Source organism: Populus trichocarpa, chromosome 4, assembly GCF_000002775.5.
Source record: "Populus trichocarpa isolate Nisqually-1 chromosome 4, P.trichocarpa_v4.1, whole genome shotgun sequence".
Classification (NCBI taxonomy): Eukaryota; Viridiplantae; Streptophyta; class Magnoliopsida; order Malpighiales; family Salicaceae; genus Populus; species Populus trichocarpa.
In genome coordinates, this window is record NC_037288.2 from 5890852 (window position 1) to 5911851 (window position 21000).

The following is a 21000-nucleotide window of genomic DNA, read 5'->3' on the forward strand; positions in this document are numbered from 1 at the left end:
TAAAATCTTCCTTTAACTTTTCAGCTGTCACATTAATCTTCACCTGGGAATTGGTCTTGAAACAAAGGACCAACCATGGATGACACAAATACTTCTATTATCCCCATAAACCAGACATCAATCTCTACTGAAACACCTAACCTAAACACCTTACCCTTTGGATTTAAATTGAATGAGACAAACTTCAAAATCTGGTCACGTATGCTTGAACTGCACGCTGCTGGATTGAACAAACTTGGCTACTTAACTGGGCAGAATGCTAGAGTGGAAGAAGGAAATTGTGGTTACTCAAAGTGGTGCACTGAAGATGCAGTGGTACGAGGATGGTTGTTGAAAACCATGGAGCCTCATCTTATTGGTTTATTTATAGACCTGTCATCAGCTAAGGAAATCTGGGATAGTGTCACTCAAACCTTCTATGATGGGGTTGACGAGTCGCAATTCTATGAGCTACGCTGCAAAGCCACAAGGACGAAACAGAATGGGCATCCAGTTAACTTGTATTACGCAGAGCTGAATAGTGTATGGCAGGAAATTGATAAGCGACGACCAATTAAGATGATATGTGCTGCAGATCTTAGAACCAGACAAGAAGAAATTCAAAAGGACCGAATCTATGACTTTATCGCAGGTTTGGATGAAGTTTTTGATTCAATACGTAGTGATCTCCTTCGTAAAATATCTATTCCAAGTATTGAAGAGTGCTTCAATACAATTCAACGGGAGGCTCAGCGATAAGTCACCATGCTAGGAGCAAAGAACACTGGTGAAGGATCATCAATTGCAATGATTTCCAAATCCACCACCCCTTCTAACTTGCGCACTCTTCGAGCTATTGAGGAAGCAAAAAAAGATAAGTTGCGCTGCTGCCATTGTAATGGAAGTCGCCATACCAGAGACACTTGTTTTGAGATTCATGGCTACCCTGACTGGATTCTAGAAAAATGGAAGCAAAGTAAAGCAAGAAGCAATAAACGTCCAGTCCAAGCAAAATTAACCACTGCAACTGAAATTCCTTCCAGTTTTGCTGCCATGGCAATAAGCCAAAAAGACCACACTAAACCGGGTGAATTACTCTCCTTAGCGAAAACTGACCAGGCTTCAGCGACAGGTAAAACTGGAGTGGTTTTATCGACATCCATGGTTCATGATACAGGTTGGATCATTGATTCGGGTGCCACAGATCATATGACTTATAACAAATCATTATTTTAATACATGACTCCCCTATCTAAGGAAAAAGTCATGACAGCCAATGGGGAGTCTACCCCAGTCATTGGAGCAGGATCAATTGTTCTCACTCCTAATCTTTCACTACATAATTGTTTACTTGTCCCTGCACTTTCAAATCATTTATTGTTTGTTAGTCAAATTACAGAAGAATTGGACTGTGTGGTATTAATGTTTCCCACGTTTTGCTTACTTTAGGATATCCGGACTCAAGTGATCATTGGACGTGGTACTAAGAGGAAGGGGTTATACTATGTAGATGACGTTGCTTCAGGTCATGTCCATCAAGTTCAGAGTCACAATGGTAATAATCACAAGAAAATTTGGTTATGGCATCGTCGGCTGGGTCATGCATCCTTTAGCTACTTAAAAAAGTTATTTCCTTCCCTCTTTGATGACATTCTGGATCCAAGTTCTTCTCTTAAGTGTAATGTTTGCATCTTGGCCAAGAGCCATCGAACTTCATATCCTGTAAACTTGAATAAAAGAATAAAGCCTTTTGAATTGATTCACTCTGATGTTTGGGGACCTGCTCCAATTACTTCCCAATCTGGAATTCGATGGTTTATTATATTTGTCGATGATTGCACCAGAATGACTTGGTTATATACTATGCGACACAAGAGTGATGTGCGTAATATATTCCTAATTTTTTATTGCATAGTGTGCACTCAGTTCTCCCTGTCGATGAAGATTATTCGATCAGACAATGGTGGAGAATATCTTAACTCTGAACTCTTGAGTTTCTTTCAAAACAATGGTATTCTCCATGAGACTACTTGCCCGCACACTCTACAACAAAATGGTGTGGCAGAACGTAAAAACAGGCATATTCTTGAAACTACTAGAGCTCTTCTCATTAGTGCCCATGTCCCTCAACATTATTGGATTGATGCAGTAACCTATGATGTGTATCTCATCAACCGAATGCCATCCTAAGTCCTCTCCTTCAACACTCCCTTGCAGACTCTCACTCAACACATTCAGATTCCATCCCTCCTACACTTAGAACCCCGTGTGTTTGGATGTGTAGCTTATGTCCACCTGCAGAAAACTCAGCGCACAAAACTGGAACCATGCGCAGTACGATGTGTCTTTCTTGGTTTCAATCCTCACCAAAAGGGATACCGGTGCTACCATCCTTCTTCTCGTCAGATGCATGTTAGTATGGATGTTACCTTCTCTGAAACAAAATATTTTTTCCACATGAATCCATCCAGCTCTAGTCCTCAGGGGGAGCTGCAATATGATGCCTACAACTGGATTGATCTTCAGTCTGATTCAGGGGAAGGAAACACGGATTCAGGGAAAGGAAATATAGAGCAGCAGCAGTCAGCTTTAGGGGAAGAAATGGAAACCACTACACGCACAATTAGTAATGCTGGGGAAGGAAATACAGAGCCCAGCTCCAGAACATGTGCAACGGGCGGTGCAGGGAAAGAAGACATAGAGTACAATGCAAACAACAACAGTGATGCAAAAGAAGAATACATGCATGATGAAATAACCCCTTCCTCTCCGCAAATCCATATTCAAGATCGACCAGATATCCATGAGGTAAGTGACACTGAAAGCCCTTCCTCTTTCCTTTTATTATTTGCCTCATGCTACTCTCTCCCTCCTAGACAGAACCGTGGGAAGGCCCCTAACCGGTACTCATCGAATGGCAAAGCAAAATATGCAATCACATAGTATGTCTCTACACACAAACTACCACCACAGCATCAAGCCTTCATAAGTGAGATGACGAATATAAGAATACCTACAAAGGTTGAGGATGCCTTACAACACCCGAAATGGGTAGAAGAAATGGAGGCTGAAATGAGTGCATTACAAAGAAATGACACATGGAGTATTGTATCACTCCCTCCAGGAAAAAAACCAGTGGGCTGCAAGTGGATATTCAACCTCAAACATAGAGCAGACGGCACAATTGATCGGTTCAAGGCAAGGCTAGTAGCAAAAGGGTACACACAGTCATTCAACATTGACTATCAAGAAACTTTTGCTCCAGTTGCAAAAATGAACACCATCAGAGTCTTGTTGTCTTTAGCAGCAAATTTTAGTTGGCCTTTGAAGCAATTTGATGTGAAGAACACATTTCTTTATGGGGATCTGGAAGAAGAAGTCTATATGCAGCTTCCACCTGGGTTTAACAGTTCACAATCAAGTGGAAAAGTGTGTAGATTACGGAAAGCATTGTATGGCTTGAAGCAATCGCCAAAAGCATGGTTTGGAAGATTCACAGAAGCTATGAAACGAATTGGTTATCACCAAGGTAACTCTGATCACACTCTATTCATCAAACAGAAGAATGGTAAAGTTATACTGCTCATTATTTATGTAGACGATATGATCGTAACTAGTGATGACACAAATGAAATAAAAAAGTTACAAGAATGTTTGTCTACCGAATTCGAAATGAAAGATTTAGGAGGACTGAAATATTTTTTGGGAATTGAAGTTGCAAGAACTAAAGATGGTATATACTTGTCACAACAAAAGTATATACTGGACCTATTATCTGAAACAGGTATGCTAGAATGCAAACCAGTAGAGTCTCCTATTGTTCAAAATCATCGATTGGCCATTCACCTAGATCAGGTACCAACAAACAAAGAAAGATACCAGCGATTGGTAGGGCGGTTAATTTATTTATCTCACACTCGCCCAGACATTGCCTATGCGGTTAGTGTGGTAAGTCAGTTTATGCATGCTCCAAGTGAAGATCATATGACAGCTATAATGAGAATTCTGAGTTATCTAAAAGGGGCTCCAGGAAAAGGACTGACATTTAAAAGACATGGAAATATGGAAGTGAAAGGATTTACTAATGCAGATTGGGCAGGGAATCTCACTGACCAGAGATCCACCTCTAGCTATTTTACATTTGTTGCAGGAAATCTTGTCACATGGCGAAGTAAAAAACAAAATGTGACATCAAGGTCCTCAGCAGAAGCAGAATATAAAGGGATGGTACATGGAATATGCGAACTGTTATGGCTCAGGACCTTACTCACATAAATAGGTTTTGAACCCAATGACCCTATGTTACTATAGTGTGACAATCAGGCAGCACGAGAGATAGCTAATAATCCAGTACAACATGATCGAACTAAACACATTGAGGTAGATCGACACTTCATCAAGGAAAAGTTACTTCTAAAGTTAGTGGACATCCCTTTCGTCAGATCAAGTGAGCAACTAGCAAATATTCTAACCCATGCAGTCCCTGCGGAAGCTCTTCATAAGTCTCTAGACAAGTTAGGCTTAGAAGATATCTTCGCACCAAGGGGAAGTGTTAACATGTAATTAGCCGAATAAGAGGGTAGTTTTCCATATATAAAAGACATACTCTATAGGAGTCCTGAAAGGATATACATTGCTGTATTTCTTCTAGAACAGGAAAGATGTAACCGACATATATATTTGCCTATATAAGGCATCCCTCCATTGGAGAAGAATAATATGCAGAGTATACATCCAACCCTAAGCCTTAAAAGTAAACAAAAATATACAAGTACAAGTGAACAAAAAGAACAAACTCTCTTGAACAAGCGAATATAACCAAAGAAAAGAAACAAATTCCCTTGAACAAGCAAATACAACACAAAAAACAAACTCTCTTAAACAAGCGAACACAACTTAAAATAGCTGTGTATGATTCTTTAGATTTTATATCTTGATAGAAATTATATAAAAAGTTAGATATATAATTAATTATCGTAACAAACTTACTAAGTAATCATTTTCATATGATTTGTTGTTGTCGGATTTTAGTAAGGATACATATCTCTTTTTGTCTTTGATAAAAAAGAGAAGTTAAAAGTAAAGTATTCTTTAAAAAAAATAGAAAGAAGAATTGACACAGACTATGGAAAAAAAAACATAAATGTCAATTGAGCTAAATGCTATGCTGGCTGCTTAACTAAATTGCTCCATTTGTCATGTTTTTCTTGTCAATAATTCTTATATTAGAGACCCTTTTTGCAATAAATAAAAGATTTTATAAGTAAAGAAAATTTATTATATGATTTGTCATGTAATTTTGAATTTTTTTTCTTACCATTACTAGAAAGGTTCCGAGAATATTTCCATATATATATATATATATATATATATATATATGGAAATATTCTCGGAACCTTTCTAGTAATGGTAAGAAAAAAAATTCAAAATTACATGACAAATCATATAATAAATTATATATATATATATTGAAATCGATACATGAATGACGTCACACACCTCATATTTATATTGGCCTGGATCGTTTTTAATAATATATAAACAATGATTAAAAATTATTTTATAAATTATGCAAATAACGACGATACATCGACCCAATTCATTTGTCTTTCCATGACTCAACAAGTTTAGACAAAGCCACCCGAGAAGAACCACCCTCGTTCAATGCAGCCTTTGCTGCAATTTTCATGGCTGTGGTTCGCTCCCTAATCAACTTACCTTCCTCCGACTCCATCAACCCTAGAACTCGCTCCTCCACCTCGGCCGAACTCACAAATCCGTTGTCAGATTCATTCATCGGCAATGCAAGTTTCATTTCCTCCACCAAGAAGATCCTATTGACCCTCTGCTCTGCGTATAGTGGCCAAGCCACCAATGGCACACCTGCGCAAACTGCTTCCAGCACCGAGTTCCATCCACAATGACTTACGAAACCGCCTACCGATGGATGGTTCAGCACTGCTACTTGCGGAGCCCACGACTTCAGCACGAGTCCCCTATCCTTGGTTCGATCCAAGAAACCTTCAGGGAGCAATGAGTCTAAATCAATGTTTGGATGTGCCGATAGTGCCACGCTTTTTTTATCAGAAGGTGGATTCCGAACCACCCACAAGAACCTGTGGCCACTTCTCTCCAACCCGAAAGCTATTTCTCTTAACTGTTCCTTGGAGAACAGCCCCAAACTACCAAAACATAGAAAAACAACACTTCCAACTGGTTGCGAGTCCAGCCATGTTAGACACTCCAGCGTAGTACCATTGCGAGTGCCTGCATCATCTTTAGGACCTTCAGTGGCTATCAATGGTCCGATACAGTAAATTGGCGGTGTGCGATTATTGGGTACACATAATCCCTCGGATGTTGTTTTCACAGCTCTGAATTCAAGTGATGCAAAAGTGTTTACAAAAATACCTGCCGATTCGGGAAAGCTGCTTGAGGAATCTAAAAAGTATTTATAGGCCTTATCGTCGCGATGAAGTACCGGTATTGGCATGTCAGACGATGGAATTGGTGGAACACCGGGAATATGGAGAAGGGACTTTAGATCTTTAAGACTTTTTGTGGTGGTGTTATGAATGGTTGGGAAATAAAGGAAAACAGCGAGAACACCAGCACCAGAAGTGAAGAAGTGGTAGCCAGGGATATTGAGTTCCTTGGCAACAGAGAGAGCAGCACAGCAAAAGAAGTCCACGACAAGTCCATGAATGGTGTGGTTTTTGGAAATGGACAATAGTTGTTCACGAACGTGAGGATTGCTGAGGCGAAGGACCTCAAAAGTGAGTTCTTCATAATGGGTGGTTTTTGTAGAAGGGAGGGTTACAGTAGGAAGATGGTGGAATTTGATCGAGGGAATGGTGGCAGCAACGTTGGCAATGTAAGGGGCAGTGGAGCCAGAATCATAGGGCACAGAAGTGATGAGTATGTGAATAGAAAGGGAAGGTTTTTGGGTCAATAAGAGTTTCCCTAGCTCCACCATAGATATCAAATGGCCAATAGGTGGTGATGGGTACAGAACTATGGCCTCCTCCATGGCTGCTCGTACCCTTTCCTATACCTCTGTGTTCTTGGAGTGACAGAAAGAGAGAGAGCAAGTAATCTGTGTGGAGCAGTTTCAAAAAGAAAGGAATAAGGTCACAAACAGCATCTGAGCATGAAATAGGGTCAGATACATGTTGTTCCACCAAAGTTTTCAATGATTTGTTCATATACCTACTAGATAATCGTTCTCAAAGTCTTTCATCTTGGTGAACACGTGCTCTGCCAGAACAATAAAATCGTAGCAACCTACCAGTCAAACCTAAAATTCTTATAGCGGGTGAAAATCCAGGATACTGAAAATAATAATTTAAGCAAAATATAGTAGGACGTCAGAATCCATGTGTTTTAGTACGCAAGATACATCTTCTAAATTTTCAAGGCAAAAGAAGACACACTACTAAAAAATATAGGAATTAGCAACTAACTTCTCCGTTGCAATTAATACTTAAATCCGTTGCTAAAATAATTTAGCAACGAAATCAGCAACAGCAAATCTCGAATGCAGATTTATCGTTGCTGATTTTTTAGCAACGGATTTATCCGTTGCTGATTTGACAGCAACGGAAATTCCGTTGCTTACAATCAGCAATGGATAATCCGTTGCATATATTAGCAACGGATTTTCCGTTGCTGATTGTAAGCAACGGAAAATCCGTTGCTAATTTTGTGAATCAGCAACGGATTGTCCGTTGCTGATTGATGAATTATTCACAATCAGCAACGGAGAATCCGTTGCTGAGTTCTCCGTTGCTGAGTATATTAATTTTATTAAATTAATTTTTTTTATTTATTAAAATAACTTTTAATTTGTTTAATTAATTATTTATGAATATTTTAAAAGTTGTAGAATATATAAACCAACATAAATTAATATTAAAAATAATTGTATCACTAATAAAAAATGGAATAAAAATAATATTCATATTATAAAAATTTAGTTAAACTTGCATTAATACAAATAAATCGAAATACAATAAAAAGAAACAACAAAAGATACAATCATGGTGCTGGTTGCGAAGACGAACCATGATATTGTGGATTGACACAAGATGGATCAGGATATAGTGATCGAGGTGTAGGTCGATAAATTAGTTGAGATGTGGGACCCATAGGTATCATTATCTGGGGAGCCATAGGTGGCGACATTGATGGGGTCAAAGGTGGTGGTATACCTTGGCCAATATTTGATGTCCCACCATGGTATCCAAGATTGTTCACAAGATATTCTTTCATGGAATCCATCTGCCGTTTCATTTCAAGAATAAAATCATCTTTTTTCTTTATCTCCTCTTCTTTATTCTTTATCTCCTTTTGCAATGCTCTTAACGATGAACTGGGATATGATGACTTCACCGAGTAGGAATGTGATGAAGAGCTTGTACTAACTATAGATTTTGGCATACGAGGTGCACCATATACCCTACCCTTTGTAACTCCTCCTGAAGCCACACACCAAGCTGCTCCATCAAATGAAGGATGATTTTCCCGATTAGTTCCATACTTTGAAATCATCTCCATTTTATAATTTTCCTACAAATAAAATACATGCAATAATAAATTCATTTGAATGTTAAATAATACTTAAGTTATATTATGAAATAATCAAATAAAAATACATACAACCACTTTTTTAGACTTGTTGTCGACGAAGCTACCAGACTGCTTAGCACTTTGATGCAAAGCTGAAAAGACATCATCCCATGGAGGTTCTTTTCCACCAGCTTCCTCTTGCTTTCAAGATTAATAAATATTATACAAGATAAATATATAAATTTTAATTCATTATCTTAAGCATAAAAAAAAATCCTCACCATGTTAGCTCGATATGATGCAAATGACACTGTTCCTCTAGAATGAGTGCTTATTTTGCCATCTGTTTTAGTTAATCGATTCCTCCTAGTAGATTCAGACCTCCTTTGAAATTCAAGGGTGGACCAAACATCTTTGATCATTTGATTCCAGTCGTCATTGTTTATCTAAGCAGGACCTTTATCAAGGCAATCTATAATATTTGTAGTGTTTTCATTTGACATGGCTTTCTTGCGAGCTCGTGTCAATTGTTGATTCAAAGCAATCCTAGCCTTATCTTCCCAAATATTACGAATAATCGACTCATCTTCCTCAGGGAAGGAATATTTTTTCTACCAAATAATATATATATACACCAAGTAAAAAGAGTGCACAAAATTTCAAAGTATGAAAATGATTAATCATATTGTGTTATCTTGTTCAGAATTTGCAAGATTATGTAATAACTAAAGAAATTAAATGATATTAAAAAGTAAATAAGAAATAAGAACAAATTAGAACACAAATCAATCTCTGCTACAATACCTGTGTTGGAGAAGAGATGCATATTTATGGTTATCCGTAAATAAAAAAATGAGAGGAATATTGCAACTCCTTAATCCATATCTTATTGATTCAGCAAACTACATAAACTAAACACCCCACAGATAAAAGAAAAAGGAATATAAAGCAAGTGAATCCTGACAAGATTTTTCATTTCACATGCAGGTTCAAAAATCAATACCCCAACACATCAATAAAGTAGTCTCAATGAAAAAGCGAATATATTTCCTTTTGAACCCAAACACAAATAATTTACAAGAATATTATAAACAGAGCAAAAAAAAGAATATGGCAATTAGTGTTGGTTCTTACCTTGAACTCTTTAAAGAGTTCATCCCTGCACATTGAATCTACTTTTTCCCAAGAGTGCCATGCTCCCTTAAAATTAGACCTCAAAATATCTCCGATTGCACGTCCACACGATGCATTATTGAACCTGAAAAAATATAATAACAAACTTTTATTAAACAAATAATTACACAATACTAAGTAATTTTTTTCATACCTGAAAATATAACCTTAATAAGTTAGATTTTAAAAGTTTCAACTTACTCTGTTGTTCCATACAAACAAAGCTCTTTTTTTCTTGTCATTGGATCTATTTGTGTGTCAAAATCCTTCCTTTTAACACTTTGATCATAATTGTATGGAGAACAGGTTGAACCGTGGTTTGATGGGACACCATCTTGATCCTCATCATATACACCTCTCTCATTACTACTAGCTCTCTCATCACATACACCTCTCTCATTACTACCGTCTCCCTCATCTTCATCTCTAATGTTCGCATCATCATCAGTATCACCATCATCACCCTCAACTCTCTCATAACTCCTATATGCATTATGTCCTCCATAAACAAGTTGGTTATCTCGAGAGAAACCTCCTTGAGTTTGAAGCAAATCTTGAAAGTGAAAGCCCTCACAAAGTTGATATGCATCAACCCTCTCATAATCATGTTGAGGAGGATGTGTACTCCCCAAAATAGGTATATAATACTCCTTCGAGGTCTGATACACAGGTTGCTGAAATGTGGATCCTTTGTTATTACGCCTTGATGGAGTTTGAAATGATTTGGATGAAGTGGACCTGTCACTCCTTGAAGTGGACCTGTCACTCCTAGAATCTAATATGGATCCTCGTCGAGGCATGCTAAAAACCATAAAAAATATATGCATTACTATCAATAATTATTGAGTTGAGAAAATATAAAACTAACCAAGCTGCACAATTATATCAAAGAAGGAATGCAAAATTGTTTCCTTTGTTCTTCATCCAGGTACATATATATCATTGAAGAAGCAAGCATGGATAGAAGCTAAGCATAAAAATAAAAACAGCATGAATTAATTAGTGGTGTGGCAATCATGTATCTCTACATGGAATGGGACAAAATAGCAGTGAATTCATCCACCAAAGTATTAGCACCAACCGTTGTGCACTGAAACAAAACACACCATTTTAAAGCCAGTGAAATGCCGAATATCATCCCATATACCCATAAACTTTTCACCTTGCTTCCAATATGTAATCAGGTCAAGCAGATCCAGTCGAAAAAATTTGTTTGGTTGGTTACCACACTGTTTAGTGAACCTCGACAGTCTACGCATATCCATATAAGAAACACATAGTGACATTTACAGGAATTTAACTCAATACTGTATGGTTATCCATTAATCCAATTGCAAACCATTTGATGGCCAGGTGGGTCCAACAATCATACAATGAACCTATGCTCCAGTACCAATTATAAAAAATACTAATTCCATGCTACTATACTAATGGTTGAAAATATTAAACACTCAAACATTTAAATCACTCAAGCTTTTATTTAATGGTTGAAAATATTAAACACTCAAACATTTAAATCACTCAAGCTTTTATTCACTGATATTCAACACACACATTTAAATTCTGCATACAAGACCCCTATATTCTTAGATAGATTAGAAGCTGAAACTATCATAATCTAATAAATATTCTAGTTAATGTTTTTAATGATAATCGATAATATTATTAATATCATGTTATCCATTTAAAAAAAAAAAAATTATAATTAATTAGTTAAACAAGAATCTCGAACACATATTATTTATTATCTCAACAGCAAGTGCCTCTTTCGCACCAATAATTAGAGCTTTCTAGTGCTTTATTTAGTTTAGTTAAGTTTAAGGCATCTAATGATGGATTGAATCTAGTGGAACCTTTTCTTTACAGGTTTGATATCGAGGCAGAGAGGTATTTTCCATTGTTTGGAAGCATGTTCGATGTCCCCATATAAAATTAATTTGAAAGATCTCCATTCAATTATCCCTCTCTGTATGATAAAAGAAACAAAGCTGCCGACATTACTCACAGTTCACAGATGGTGAGCTCTGCTCTATGGGTTGGCTGGTAGACATTTTAATTTTGATTTCAATTTAAAATACAAAACAAATCCTCTATTATTTGTGTTACACGCACCCAAGCTATGATTTTTATCACACTCGCACACAAATGAAATCTATATATATACAAAACAAATCCTAATGCTCTATTATTTTTAAATTTTTTTAATATTAGCACGTAAACTAAAAATATATATATATATAAAAATTGAAACATAAAAAAACGCTTAAATCTAACATAATCTTTATCTGATAATGATACTTTCCCTATGGCTTACAATTTGTTCCATTTCAAAGCTTTAGTTTGAAAATTCTTAATTATATCAACATCAAAAACTACAAATGTGTTCATTTTCCTTGCATACGTTTCTATATTTATCCTAAGTTTTAATTAATTATATATGCGATCGTGCATCCACCTATAGGTGTCAAAATTATATAAATAGACAAAACGTATTCTCTCTGTAAGACCATCCACTATAAAACTCAAAATAAACTACCTGTTTGTCTATCTACGCCGGCAATAGGGGGATTATAAATTCTTACTTCTTTGTATCCAGTGCTATCCAGAAACAGGTGCTATCCAGTGCATTCACTGTGCAAATAAGGGTAATAATTCTTTTCATGTAAAGAAAGAAATTCTATTAGAAAGACTATGCAGCAAAACGAGGAGAAGACAGCCTACTGAAAAGAAAATGACAACTAGGAGGATAACGTATTCTAATACCATTGAATATCATCATAGGTTTTAGGAACCTCCTCTAAAGGTGCTTGCAGTCAAGTGGCTGAAAGAATTAATGAATTCCTCTCCATTGAACTACTAACATAATTGTGCATCAAAACCAAATAATCAAGGATCTGGCATTTTCACAGAGCAGTCAAAATGGAACAATCAAGATTGGACATTGGCATATTATAAAGTTCCCAAAACCAAATGAAAGCATAAACCACAACGTCCTTCTATTTTAGGAAGTATTTCAACACCCTTTTTATAAAATAATCATACACATTGTTCAAACTTCTTATTTAATTATTCAATTCAACTAGGAACCTGATTCGAGTTAGATTTTAAGTCTAGATTTTGACTTATTATATATTTTTTAAATTGATTTTTTTTTATTTTTTTCATTAATATCTTTCCTTACAGTAAATAAAAAAACATATTTCATTGTTCTTTTTAGAAGATATTTGAAATCATTTGCTAGATCTATTTTCTATTTTTATTTTCAAATTTTGAAATGACTGAACATTTTGGTCTTTCTACCTATTGATTAACTGGTTTTGTATAGATAACTATATTTACAAATATGAGCACACATGGTTTATGTGCACAAATACAAGTAAGCTGTATTCAGATTAAAGGGAGATTGAGAAAAACTAATTTGTAAAACAATCAGAGTCATCTTCATGGGAAAGGAAAGGACATATCTTATCTATTCAACTTCTTTTTCTAAATTCACTTGTATGCACGGTAAGCTAATATAATCATGGAAGCAATTATTTGTGTTTTCATGTCTTCTTTTCCAATTCATTTTACCCTTAGCACATAATAAAAACACACAAGACAAAACTATGTTAAGAAAAGCATACCATATTTCCCGACAATACCAGCCTTCTTGGTTCTCTTGGTCTACATATCAGAAAAGAAATTCAAAACATAAAAACCAGGCACCAGACTATCTGTAATTTGATTCTAGAGGATAAATTAAAAAAATAACAGCAGAGTAACCTATATTTATGTTTAAGTTCATATTTGCAAATATTTGAAATGTTTAAGTTTCCTCAGTCTGTTAAAGATTCAAGAAACCTATTGATTAACTTGTGTTCATAAATAAATTTGCACTGACTACAATTCTCAGTTCATAAACCCTTATTTTATCGAATGAATAGCCTAAAACCATTATTCAAATTAGCGATAAAATTTTTTTTGTTACCTGTGTTCTTGAGTTCTGGGCGAGCAAGATGCAATCTACACGGCAGAAGAACACCTGAGATTGGAAAAGTTAGGTAAAAACTTTTAAGTGTAAGTTTAATTGCAACAGAGAAACAAATAATTCCTAAAATTAATTACCTAAATTATTGAAGAAAATAATGCAAAACCCAACCCAAATACAAAGAGTGGGGGTAAATCAAGATGTTCGATGGTGATAATGATGGGTATAGTGGGATGTTTCCATGGGTTTGTGTTTCTGATGGTTTACGAAGAAAGATTGAATCTGTTAGAGATGTTGGAGACGAATGAGAAGAAGATGAAGAGAAATGTTAGGGACAAAGAAAAATCAGATCGATGAAGAAAGAGTGCTAAGTTAATTGTTTTTCTACTGTCATGGATGCTATGATCAGGGGACGAAGGGGATGAAGAGATTCACTGCAAGTTAATTAGCATTTTCTGGGTTGTTTGTTTATTTGCTCTGTTTACGTTTCTGAAGGGGAGAGAGTGTAAGTTCAGGATTGCTAATTAACGGTTGAGATTGTCAAAGCTAAATACTTCATCAACGGTCTGTGTAATTTTAGTTTTAGATTAAGATTTAAATATTTATTTTTTCAATCAGCAACGGATAATCCGTTGCAAATTTAATGTTGTTTTTAGCAACGGATTTTCCGTTGCTAAAGTCTGTTGCTAATATTAAAAAATTAATAAATATACAATCCGTTGCAAATCCGTTACTGAATTTAGCAACGGAATTATCCGTTGCTAAAATCAGATGCTAATAGTCCCTTTTTTTAGTAGTGACAATTGCATTTATCTTTCCTTGACACGTAGCTACGTAACGCAGACCACCGCTTCATAAGTGTTCTCAGAGAAGGAAAAAATCGAGACCGACTCATTAATTTAAGTGGATTTAATAAGTTAGTATAATTTTGATAATATAAATAAAAAATATACTAATAATAAATAAATTGATAAAAAAATAACAAAAAAGATAAAGAAAACCGATTTGAACCCATCCATGTGGTGATGGGGTACAGAACTACTGCCTCCTCCATTGCTCTCCCTCTTGAGAGATAAAACAAAAACAAGCACTGTATAAGTAGAGGATGGAGTGTGGGAGAGAATTAAGTAGGCTACAAAGTTTTGTAAGGTAAGGCAAGCGTTTATTATTTATTTATTTATTTTTAAAGAAATGTACCAATAATTTATTTGCCGATAACTGTGTAAAAAACCAAAAAACCGATTAAACTGAGAAAATAAAAAAAAATAACCGAAAAAATCAAACCGTAAAAAAAAACTGATTAAACCGATTCGAATTTTTTAAAAAATTTTCAGTTTGGTTCGATTTCAGTTTAATAAATCTAAAACCGAAAAAACCAAACCGAACTGAACCGGTCAGTTAAAAAAAATACTATAACAGCGTTTTATAATTTTTAACCCTAGCATCTCTTTACTCCTTACCCCGCAGCCCTCACAAGCCGCCCCCAGCCCTCACAAATCTCTCACACTCTCAGCATTCACACTCTCACACTCTCACACTCTCAGCTTGATAAAAAATAATTTTCCCATCACTGTACAAAACTTCACAGATCTAGTCGTCTAACAAGTTTTCAATCTTCATCTTGCAGATTGGTAGATCTTCAACAAGGCTTGGAGAAGTGTTGGGCTCCTCGTAGATAAGCCTTTGTTGATTATGAACCAATCTCTTAACGTTCTTCTTTTCTCTAAAAACAGTTCAATCAGATGCTCTAATATTTACAAGCTGCTGTGGCTGCTTCTTCTTCTTTCACTCTTGGTGCCAAATACTATTTGCTTTTAAAACTCTATTTTTGTTGTTAATGAGAGCGACAAGACATTAAGCATTCGAAACCATTCTACAGAAGATTATGCAATCCTTGTAATGAAATATCACATGACATTAAGCACAAAACACAATACAGGTTTTTGCCGGTTTTTCTGAAAAATAACCGAACCGAAATTGATTGATTTGAACCGGTTTCGATTTGGTTTTGATTGTTTTTTTTAATAAAAAAAATCAATTTAATTATTTTTTATAAATAAAAACAAAATCAAACTGAAAATAATCACTAACTTGTATTCAGCTGATAACACAAGTAACTAGACAATAGCAAATAATAATAATAATAGATTACAATGGTTGAAATAGGGTAGAACATGAATCTAGGTCGTGTAGTGAAAACTTTATTATAATTTATTTTTTTTAAAAAAATAATAATATCTTACATAAATTTAAAAACCAACTTAAACTAAAAAAAAGAAGGTAGAGATAGCTATTACTCACTAGCCAGCCATTGTATAATGAATTTTTATTCAAAATGATGGCCAACAAACAGGAATGCAATGTCTTGCCAACCCCAACCGGCCCGATTCAGTGCAAAAGCTTTCAGTATGTTCCTCAACAACAGCCTAAAATGGAGGAAGCCCACCATGCCAGTGCAGGAGATCATGAATCGAAGCGATCTGTTTCATGGAAGAAAACCTTTAGATACTATAACTGAGTTGGCTATTATTAATGAACTGGCTTTAAACCTTTAACTCATTGATCATGCCACCAAACATATGATGTGGTTGACTAAAAGTGACTTAATTTGAGATGTTTTCAGAGATTCTTAATTTCTTTTTTGCCAAATCCTCCTCATAACCTCGCCATCAGATGATTCCTCTGCATCCATTTCCCTGCAATGGTGTGGAAAAACATTGCGGTTTCATTTGGCTATGCACGCAGTTTCCACCGCGTAGCCAAATGGGCTCTAGGAAGAATTCTACTATACCATAACTGATATTTTTGTTTTATTCATGGAGCAATGTTGCTATGCAAAACAACACCATAACAAGTGACAAGTACATGTAAAATAAGAAAATCGAAGTACCAACAGCATCGTAGATGACCAACATGACAGAGTCCTAAACTAGACCAAGTAAATTTCATGCTTAGTTCCATGACTCAACAAGCTTGGACAGTGCCACATGAGAAGAACCACCTTCAATCATTGCAGCCTTGGCTGCATTTTTCATAGTAAGTGCTCTCTCCCTAATCAATATACCTTCATCAGACACCATCAATCCTCTAAGATTCTTCTCCACCTCATCAGCACTTACAAATCCATCTTCAGACTCGTTCATTGACAAAGCAAGCTTCATTCCGTCCACTAGCACTGCCCTATTCAGCGGTTGCTCTGCATACAATGGCCAAGCCACCAATGGCACACCAGCACACACTGCTTCAAGTGTAGAATTCCACCCGCAGTGAGTCACAAATCCACCTACTGAACTGTGGTTCAAGATTTCCACTTGTGGAGCCCATAATTTCACCACTAGTCCCCTCTCTTTAGTTCGTTCCAAGAATCCATCAGGAAGCAAAGAATCCAAATCAGGGTATCCATTTGGTTTGATGGATACACTTAGATTATGAGAAGGTGGATCCCGAACCACCCACAAGAACCTTTGACCACTTTTTTCCAACCCAATAGCTATCTCCCTCAACTGCTCCTTGGTGAATGGCTCTAAGCTACCAAAACAAAGAAACACAACGCTTTGGTTTGGTTGGGAATCAAGCCAAGTAATACACTTATGTGCATCTTCAGGACTGGTCTTGCTGCTACCACCTCTTTCATCAGCAGCTACAATCAAGGGACCTATGCAATAAATCGGTGGCATGGGGTTATCAGGCACACAGAGCCCATCTGATGTTGCCCTTACAACTTTGGACTCGAGGAATTCAAATGTGTTTATCATAATCCCAGCTGCTTGAGGGACTTGAGTGGCAAAATCAAGGAAGTATTGATAGGCCTTATTGTCCCGCTCAAGAAAAGGCTTTGGGATGTCAGTAGCAAGAACTGGTAACAAGCCAGGAACATTAAGAAAGTGCTCTTTCATATCTTTGAAACTTTTGGTGGTGTTTTGGTGAAGGGTAGGGAGGTGAAGATATAAAGCAAGAAAGCAAGCACCTGAAGTGATAAAAAAGTAACTGGGAATGTGAAGTTCATTGGCCAATGCAAAAGAAGTCCATAATAAGACCATGAATTTTACACGTTTTGGATATGTTGATGAGTTCTTCATGAACACGAGGTTTGCTGAAGTGACGGACCTCCAAAGTGAGTACTTCAAGGTGGGTTGCAGTTGTGGAAACTGGGGTAACAATGGGGAGATGATGGAATTTGATGGAGGGAACACTGGCAGAAACAAAGTTTTGTATGGTAAGGCAAGCGGTTATTATTTATTTATTAAAAAATATACCAATAATTTACTTGGTGATAATATTAGATCAATCAAGGAAGCACAAGTAACACGACAATGGCAAATAATAATAATAATAATAATAGATTACAATGGTTGAAATAGGGTACGTAGAACATAAAAATCTAATGTCATGAAGAGAAAGCTTTATTACAATTTACTTATTTAAAAAATTTACAATATCTTAAATAAATTTAAAAACTAATTTAAACAAATTAGAAAATCCAATAAATTATATAAAAAAATAAAAATTATAAATAAACTAAAAAAAAATTATCAATTTCATCAATACTTGATTTTCTAAACTAAATAGAAAAAAAAATAAAATTATAAAAGAAACAAATTATCCTAAATAAAATAAAATAATAATAATTATCAAAATTTTTTTTTTAATAATAGTAATAATATGTAACAAAGAAACGTGCAAGCATAACAGTGTCGAACTCCATGCCATAAATGTTCAATGATGAAAGTTGTGTATGATTCTTCAGATTCTGTATCTTGACAGAAATTATATAAGAAGTTAGATATATTAACAATTATCATAACAAACTTACAAAGAATTTTTTTTTTATCAAATATAAAATTTTTATAAATTAAAAATAAAATAAAGTTGAAAATCAACAAGTGAAAATATACAAGCATGAATATACAAGTAAACAAAAAAAACAAATTCCCTTGAACAAGCAAATACAACTAAAAAAAGACCAGAACAAAGGGATTAAACTCCCTTGAATAAAAGTAACATGCATCCTAAATAAAAATAACAAGCCAGCAGGCTAAACAAAACCAGCAACCAGACAATATTTTCATGTAATTTGTTTTTGTTGGATTTTAGTAAGGATACATATCTCTTGCTAAGTTAAAAGTAAAGTATTCTTAAAAAAAATAAAAAGAAAAATTGACACAAACTATGGAAAAAAAAACATAAATGCCAATTGAGCTTAATGCTATGCTATGCTGGCTAAGTTGCTCCATTTGTCATGTCTCTTACCAATAATTTTTATATTAGAGACCCTTTTTACAATAAATAAAAGATTTTATCAGCAAAGAAAATTTATTATATGATTTTTCATGTAATTTTGAAATTTTTTTCTTACTATTATTAGAAAGGTTCTCAGAATATTTCCATATATATATATATTGAAATCGATACATGAAAGACGTCACACATCTTAAATTTATATTGGGCTGGATCGTTTTTAATAATAATACATGAAAGACGTCACACACTTAACGACGATACATCGACCCAATTCATTTGTCTTTCCATGACTCAACAAGTTTAGACAAAGCCACCCGAGAAGAACCACCCTCGTTCAAGGCAGCCTTTGCTGCAATTTTCATGGCTATGGTTCGCTCCCTAATCAACTTACCTTCCTCCGACTCCATCAACCCTAGAACGCGCTCCTCCACCTCGGCCGAACTCACAAATCCGTTGTCAGATTCATTCATCGGCAATGCAAGTTTCATTTCCTCCACCAAGAAGATCCTATTGACCCTCTGCTCTGCGTATAGTGGCCAAGCCACCAATGGCACACCTGCGCAAACTGCTTCCAGCACCGAGTTCCATCCACAATGACTTACGAACCCGCCTACCGATGGATGGTTCAGCACTGCTACTTGCGGAGCCCACGACTTCAGCACGAGTCCCCTCTCCTTGGTTCGATCCAAGAAACCTTCAGGGAGCAATGAGTCTAAATCAATGTTAGGATGTGCCGATAGTGCCACGCTTTTTTTATCAGAAGGTGGATTCCGAACCACCCACAAGAACCTGTGGCCACTTCTCTCCAACCCGAAAGCTATTTCTCTTAACTGTTCCTTGGAGAACAGCCCCAAACTACCAAAACATAGAAAAACAACACTTCCAACTGGTTGCGAGTCCAGCCATGTTAGACACTCCAGCGTAGTACCATTGCGAGTGCCTGCATCATCTTTAGGACCTCCAGTGGCTATCAATGGTCCGATACAGTAAATTGGCGGTGTGCGGTTATTGGGGACACATAATCCCTCTGATAATGTTTTCACAGCTCTGGCTTCAAGTGATGCAAAAGTGTTTACAAAAATACCTGCCGATTCGGGAAAGCTGCTTGAGGAATCTAAAAGGTATTTATAGGCCTTATCGTCGCGATGAAGTACCGGTGTTGGCATGTCAGACGATGGAATTGGTGGAACACCGGGAATATGGAGAAGGGACTTTAGATCTTTAAGACTTTTTGTGGTGGTGTTATGAATGGTTGGGAAATAAAGGAAACCAGCGAGAACACCAGCACCAGAAGTGAAGAAGTGGTAGCCAGGGATATTGAGTTCCTTGGCAACAGAGAGAGCAGCACAGCAAAAGAAGTCCACGACAAGTCCATGAATGGTGTTGTTTTTGGAAATGGACAGTAGTTCTTCACGAACGTGAGGATTGCTGAGGCGAAGGACCTCAAAAGTGAGTTCTTCATGATGAATGTTTTTTGTAGAAGGGAGGGTTACAGTAGGAAGATGGTGGAATTTGATCGAGGGAATGGTGGCAGCAACGTTGGCAATGTAAGGGGCAGTGGAGCCAGAATCATAGGGCACAGAAGTGATGAGTATGTGAATAGAAAGGGAAGGTTTTTGGGTCAATAAGAGTTTCCCTAGCTCCACCATAGATATCAAATGGCCAATAGGTGGTGATGGGAACAGAACTATGGCCTCCTCCATGGCTGCTCGTACCCTTTCCTATACCTCTGTGTACTTGGAGTGACAGAAAGAGAGACAGCAAGCAATCTGTGTGGAGCAGTTTCAAAAAGAAAGGAATAAGGTCACAAGCAGCATCTGAGCATGAAATAGGGTCAGATGACCCTATTTATCCTTCTCAAATTCGGTCAAGAGTAGATCACGTACTCTGCCAGCACAATAAAATCGTAGCAACCTACCAGTCAAACGTAAAATTCTTATAGCAGGACAAAATCCAGGACAGTGAAAATAATAATTTAAGCAAAATATTGTAGTCAGTACTGACGTCAGAATCCATGTCTTTTAGACTTTTAGTAGCCAGAATACATCATCTAAATTTTCAAGGCAAAA

General features: G+C 36.2%; 3 protein-coding genes across 3 annotated transcripts; all 3 read right to left on the reverse strand.

Annotated features, from left to right (window-relative positions):
* Positions 1–5524: 5524 nt before the first annotated feature.
* On the reverse strand, positions 5525–20771 carry LOC7494361 (UDP-glycosyltransferase 88A1). Its single transcript, XM_002304986.4, has 2 exons — positions 20659–20771; positions 5525–7033 (listed from the first exon to the last, which is right to left on the reverse strand). The coding sequence occupies exon 2, from the start codon at positions 7007–7009 to the stop codon at positions 5579–5581; it is 1431 nt and encodes a 476-aa protein (XP_002305022.2). The 5' UTR covers positions 7010–7033; positions 20659–20771; the 3' UTR covers positions 5525–5578.
* LOC18097531 (UDP-glycosyltransferase 88A1-like) lies at positions 16642–17586 on the reverse strand. Its single transcript, XM_052452275.1, has one exon. The coding sequence runs from the start codon at positions 17584–17586 to the stop codon at positions 16642–16644; it is 945 nt and encodes a 314-aa protein (XP_052308235.1).
* On the reverse strand, positions 19102–20765 carry LOC7494360 (UDP-glycosyltransferase 88A1). The gene has a single exon (XM_002304985.4). It carries the CDS (start codon positions 20632–20634, stop codon positions 19204–19206), a length of 1431 nt encoding a protein of 476 aa, XP_002305021.3. The 5' UTR covers positions 20635–20765; the 3' UTR covers positions 19102–19203.
* Positions 20772–21000: the final 229 nt, after the last annotated feature.